Source organism: Frankliniella occidentalis, unplaced genomic scaffold (assembly GCF_000697945.3).
Source record: "Frankliniella occidentalis isolate FOCC.00 unplaced genomic scaffold, Focc_3.1 Scaffold138, whole genome shotgun sequence".
In the NCBI taxonomy this organism is placed as follows: domain Eukaryota; kingdom Metazoa; phylum Arthropoda; class Insecta; order Thysanoptera; family Thripidae; genus Frankliniella; species Frankliniella occidentalis.
In genome coordinates, this window is record NW_026267265.1 from 705,747 (window position 1) to 710,919 (window position 5,173).

General features: G+C 35.9%; 2 protein-coding genes across 6 annotated transcripts; one reads left to right on the top strand and one right to left on the bottom strand.

Annotated features, from left to right (window-relative positions):
* Positions 1 to 211: 211 nt before the first annotated feature.
* Positions 212 to 3,491, bottom strand: LOC113202208 (solute carrier family 35 member E2A). 4 transcript variants are annotated; one of them, XR_008011527.1, is made up of 10 exons: positions 3,291 to 3,491; positions 2,445 to 2,863; positions 2,234 to 2,369; positions 2,034 to 2,149; positions 1,804 to 1,936; positions 1,582 to 1,635; positions 1,286 to 1,489; positions 1,040 to 1,202; positions 849 to 954; positions 212 to 763 (listed from the first exon to the last, which is right to left on the bottom strand). XR_008011527.1 is itself a non-coding variant. In XM_026416316.2 (9 exons), exons 2-9 carry the CDS (start codon positions 2,746 to 2,748, stop codon positions 919 to 921), a joined length of 1,146 nt encoding a protein of 381 aa, XP_026272101.1. In that variant the 5' UTR covers positions 2,749 to 2,863; positions 3,322 to 3,491; the 3' UTR covers positions 212 to 918. The 4 variants fall into 4 exon arrangements, 2 of the variants coding, with proteins under 2 accessions (XP_026272101.1, XP_026272100.1); XR_008011528.1 differs by having other exon boundaries at positions 843 to 954; XM_026416316.2 differs by having other exon boundaries at positions 212 to 954; positions 3,322 to 3,491.
* Positions 3,492 to 3,567: 76 nt separating this feature from the next.
* LOC113202206 (anaphase-promoting complex subunit 13) lies at positions 3,568 to 5,050 on the top strand. Of its 2 annotated transcripts, XM_026416311.2 has the most exons (3): positions 3,570 to 4,044; positions 4,138 to 4,277; positions 4,370 to 5,050. In XM_026416311.2, coding segments are annotated over exons 1-2 (264 nt in total). In that variant the 5' UTR covers positions 3,570 to 3,781; the 3' UTR covers positions 4,139 to 4,277; positions 4,370 to 5,050. The 2 variants fall into 2 exon arrangements, with proteins under 2 accessions (XP_026272097.1, XP_026272096.1); XM_026416312.2 differs by having other exon boundaries at positions 3,568 to 4,277.
* The last annotated feature ends 123 nt before the right edge of the window (positions 5,051 to 5,173 follow it).

The following is a 5,173-nucleotide window of genomic DNA, read 5'->3' on the forward strand; positions in this document are numbered from 1 at the left end:
TAACTCAGTCTAATAATTTTAGTACACACTGAACTCTCTTAAATTTAGATCAGACTCTTAAGAAAATCAGCATGACTTTTTTAAAAATCAAGTTTAAATAAGCAGTCCTTATTTTAGATAACAACCTAAAGTAATTGGAAATACATATGATGCAGCAAGTTATTGTGATGAGGTCTAAGCTAGCTAGGCTGTAAAATCATGACCAATAACATACTGTCGAAGAAAATTATTTTAATTCATAAATGCGCAGCTTGCATCTGAACATAGCAAAGGATGTAAAGAGGCAGCCTCCAGATCACAGAATATCACAATTTGTTGGCACCACAAATCATGTTCCATCCAAAAGTACAAAACAAATACACTACCTGTGCACAGGCAAAACAGCATTGAGTACATTACATTACATGTTTTACTGGATACCTAAATTTTTATTGGCAATATTCAAATCTCAGTAGCAAGAGGTAAAGATAATGATGATTGAGCAGAAAATCAGAAACATGTCCAGGACAGCTGAAACTGAAGGGACTGCAAAATTTTGACTAGTTAGTATTTTGTTAGACAAAATAGGAAATGACTCTTTGCCCATTTCATGAATCCAGGTACAAAAACAACTTAAATCATATGACAAAAAAAAATGGAATAAGTTGCCAGAGATGAGATTGAAGTTAACAGAACTTCCAAGAAATTAGAATCCATGATTTGTGATGAGATTTTTGATCACTTTTGCAGCTTTTGATTTGTAATTTTGTTTTGAAAATTCTTTCTGAAAAACAATGTTGCATACAGAAAAAGGAAATGACATAGACACACGAGAGAAATACAACCATTTAACTTGGACTTACACTTACGTTAATTAATTACATGGCACTAGTCTTTTACAAGTCCTTATGGAAATGAGGCTGAATCAGTAGAAAATAGTTAAAGAGCTCGTGTGCCTCGTACAGTATGTCTGACCTAAGGAAGAGGGAAAAAAAGCATACCAATTAGTGAGGAATTGAAAAACTATTTGTCTTAAACTTTCCTTATCTAGTATACATACTGGTAAACGCTTTTGACTGCTATCAATCTCCTGGGCTTTATTGTAAAGAAGAACACCTAAGATAACAGTGCAGGTGCCAATAGCACTCAAAACAGTGACAGGATTGCCAAAAAGAAGGACGGACAGCCAGATCAGAAAGGCTCTTTTTCCAGTGTTAGCAACACTAGAAGGGAAAAGGAATAAGAGTTAAAATCTATCACAAATTGCAACTTTATTTAGGTTTTATATGACCCTAGTTTTATGTACCTGTGCGTTACTGGAGAAATATAATCCATAAGGACATAAGCGGTGATACTCTGAAAATGAAACAAGAGTCCATTGAAAAAAAGAGCTCCCCAGAGATAAATGTCCGTTGGGGTTTGCATGGTGCTCAAATCCATCAAGATCCATGAGCCTGGTATCAAAACAACCATTGCAGCCATGCTTGTGTAAAACTGCAGTTCTGCTGGCCTGTTGAGAGGGTAAAGCTTATGATTACAGATCCATTGTTTGGGCAGATTCATTGAATAACGATACAGCATTGATAAATTACATTAACTTACGTGTATCTGAATTTGTCACCACTAATAAGCATTTTAGATAAGACATTTTGCAAACTGGAAATAATAGAAATTAAGAATTATAAGTATTTATCCTTCTCCTTCATAAATCTATTAAATTTATATAATCATTGGAGATACTATCATACACCACGGACAACAAGCGAGTATCTTTTTTAGAATTTTTGCGACAGTACAAATAGAGAGACATATGTGAGATTTTACCATTCTGTTATGTTGGTAGCCATGGCAGAAAGGAAACCTTGTGTATTAAAGCTCAGTTCATTAGCAGAACATAAAGCAAGACCACTCATCACAGGTACTAGAGATAGGTTCACATACAACCCAGTGTGCTCACCTGAAAACAAACATTTGACAATGAATAAAGTAATAATATGTACCTCTTTATGACCACATACATAAAATCACTGCAGATAGCTGTTAAGATAACATACCAAGAACTATTTTGGATATGAGCACAGTGAAAATTGGGGCAGAACTTTTTATAGTCTCAGTGAAACTGACAGCTATGAACTTAAGAGAGACTAAACCTAAAACCACAGTCACAAATCTGAAAAAATATTTAAAAATAGAATAAAGATGAAATATTATGTTTTTTTAAATGTTTCCTAGTTTCAAATCTATGTTCACTTACCTTGTACAACCTACAAGGACCATGTGACGATAAAAGCCAGGTGGACGAACTAGCCTTTGAACCGGTTTATACATTCCACAAGGATAATACATTTGGACACATCCACATAATGTGGTCATAAACATTTGACAGATTCCTGGGAAAAGAAAACATCACAATTATTTTCTTATAACAATGCCTAATTCGATGCTGTATACAAGATGATTCCTACCTAGCACCATTGGATCTCCTCTCATAAAAGTCAATATATATTTGTTAAGAAATAGAGTACAACCACTAAAAAAGTACCATAATACTAAAAATCTGATGGCTCTAATATTCCATAATCCTGCTTTATTTTCTGCAGTCTCTGTTATGACTCGGTGATGATGAACAACATTAGCCTCTGATGACTCATCACTTAGGACAGCGTCTCGAATAAGTCCATTGCCACTCTCTGCTAAAACTTCCAGGTCAGATAGCCGTTGACTGTCTTCCTCTACCGGGTCCACAACTTCATCCTCATGACTGCTCATGATGTTTCACACAGTGGTGAACAGGTGAATTAGGATAAAAGAGATGATTTTTCAGAAGGAACAGACATTCACACCGAGATTCATAATTAATAGACTTGTATTGTGCTCTCTCGACCTGAAACATATGAAAAATATATAAATATAATTTATTTTTATTTTTTTAAAGTTGTTTTCTGTTGAGCTTGTTCAGAATATAGGTGGGCTCAAACATGGTCATAGCAAAATGTCAAGGTCTTTGAAGTTAAGGAACAACTGAGGGATTTAATACTGCTGGCAATAGAATATTTTACTGGTAACTATGGGGTAGGTTGAAATAAAGAGCTGTAGGCCAGAAGTGTCACAATAAAATTGAAAGACAAAAATAGTTTCTTAACCGAACTAAAATGACGCTCCTCTAAGAAACCAGGAAATGAATAGGGACACAGAAAGTTCTGCAGATACGGCAATATCAGTAGTAAATAACATTACACCTTCGCCAAATATATTGAAACAAGAGATACTTGACTTTTAATCGATAAAAGACAGGTTATGTCCGTACGCACCAATTTTAAATCAACTGAAGTCACTTCTGACCTGGAAACATGGCTCTCAAACCCAAGTAAAGGGTTTTCCTGAAAACGTCAGCAACTTAACATCAAAATGATTGATACATCAAGCAAGTAAATGTTTGTTTTCTGAATAAACAAAACTAGACGGTGATGTTTACAAGAGGGTGGCTGCAGACCAACTTTCCATCACGGCCATCCCACAACATCCTCCTCCATCCTGCCTGCAGCACGAATACGAGCACATCACAGTGGCCGTGCCTGAGAGAGCGGCTTTTGCAAGTCTGCAGTCTGCAGTTTTCAGCATGTCTGCCAGCATGTCTGCAGAATCCTCTTAAACCTAATGTGTTGGGGTCTTAATTCTGCCTAGGATTGCCTGAGTTTTCTAGAACAAATCGCTCTCTTGTGTCTAGTCTAGGAATACCGCCCTTTATTTCCCTGCATTATTATTAGATTTGGTGGCTATCGCCTACAAGAATTACAAGATCATGGACAGTCAAGTAGTCGTTGATGGTGTGGTGCTGAGGGGCTCTGACAGTGAAGTTGCCTCGGGACATTTGCTTGACATTGTTGAAAAGTCCTGGCGAGAAGACAAACTACCTGAGGATGATATTGCTGTACCAGTAGCTGAGTTGCCAGATCCTGAATCCGACAGTGGTGACACGACATTGACTTTAAAAGAGCAGGACCAGAAATGGAAAGACCTTGCTCTTGAAAAACTAAGTGACCATAATGAATCCATCTCAAGCTAGTAATTAGTTGAATTTGGTTGTGCCTAATCACATGCCCTTTACGTCTGTGATTGTCACACTTTCTAACTGTTATTCCCATACTTACATTTCAGACGGATTCATTGCTTGGGCTCAACGCAAGTTTCCTAGAATGCTGCGTATCTAAGTTTAAAAGCTTTTATTGAGACCTCATTGGTGTCTTCTTTGCCAGACATCAGACTGCCGAGAACTTGCCTGCTCACTTGTCACAGAGGTACGTTTAATCTTCAAGAGTACTTTATTATCGTCTAATTAAATCAAAGTTGTGAAATTTTAAGCCATCCCTGTTTTCTGTGCCCTATTTAGGATCATTCTGGTCACCATTTGGTTCTTCATGTTAAGTCATTTCCATGTTCTTTGGACGGATGCTCAGAATGTGGCCATTGAAAATAGAATGCTGTGTATGTTTGTCATTATTGCTCATGCTACTGTAGTTGTATTTATTCTTTGCTGAAGTAATCTTGAGAAGGACATCAGACTAATCTCAAAAATATCCACATATGTACCTTAAAGTTGGACAGTTTGGAACGTCTTCAAATTTTGTTTCTTTTCCACATGTATAATATAATCGTCTATTAAGTAGTAATTTAAGGTATCTCATTTGTGTGCAACTCATTCTTGTAAATGTACGTACTGATGGAGGAAATGTTCTGTTAGATTACTCATACTTGCAGTATTCTGTAAGCTTATAAGTACTCAATTAAAAATGATCAAATATGTATATGAGGCTTATACAATCAATTATGTAGAAGACACTATGTCGTGTGTACTCTTTGTTAATTCTGAAATTGTTTTTATGTTAATTATCTGTAAAAATCAATTGCTGATCAAGTTGATGTGGTTTTGTTAAATGTTTGTTATTCTTAGTATTATTGTAAATCAAGAAACACCATGCTCTGGTACTTTAAGCATCGTAATATGTGCTCTTGATGTACTCAAATTACACTTGTGGAAGCTATGTAAAATAAAATTTTTATTTATCATTAATTCTCTTGGTTCATTATCCATATCTGTATTTAACTGGATGTACACCTCTGGATGCCAACAAAGGTCTAGAATATTCAGATTTATAAAGTAGGGACAATGAGTCAATTTTGGAATAATGGGATA

Bases quoted from the DNA above. Each gene is read 5' to 3' on its own strand.
- LOC113202208 (XM_026416316.2), bottom strand. From the start codon at position 2,748: ATGAGCAGTCATGAGGATGAAGTTGTGGACCCGGTAGAGGAAGACAGT. The intron at 1,937-2,033 runs GTATGTTATCTT...GTTTGTTTTCAG, and splicing joins CATATCCAAAATAGTTCTTG to GTGAGCACACTGGGTTGTAT. The intron at 1,636-1,803 runs GTAAAATCTCAC...TATTATTTCCAG, and splicing joins GCTACCAACATAACAGAATG to TTTGCAAAATGTCTTATCTA.
- LOC113202206 (XM_026416312.2), top strand. From the start codon at position 3,782: ATGGACAGTCAAGTAGTCGTTGATGGTGTGGTGCTGAGGGGCTCTGAC.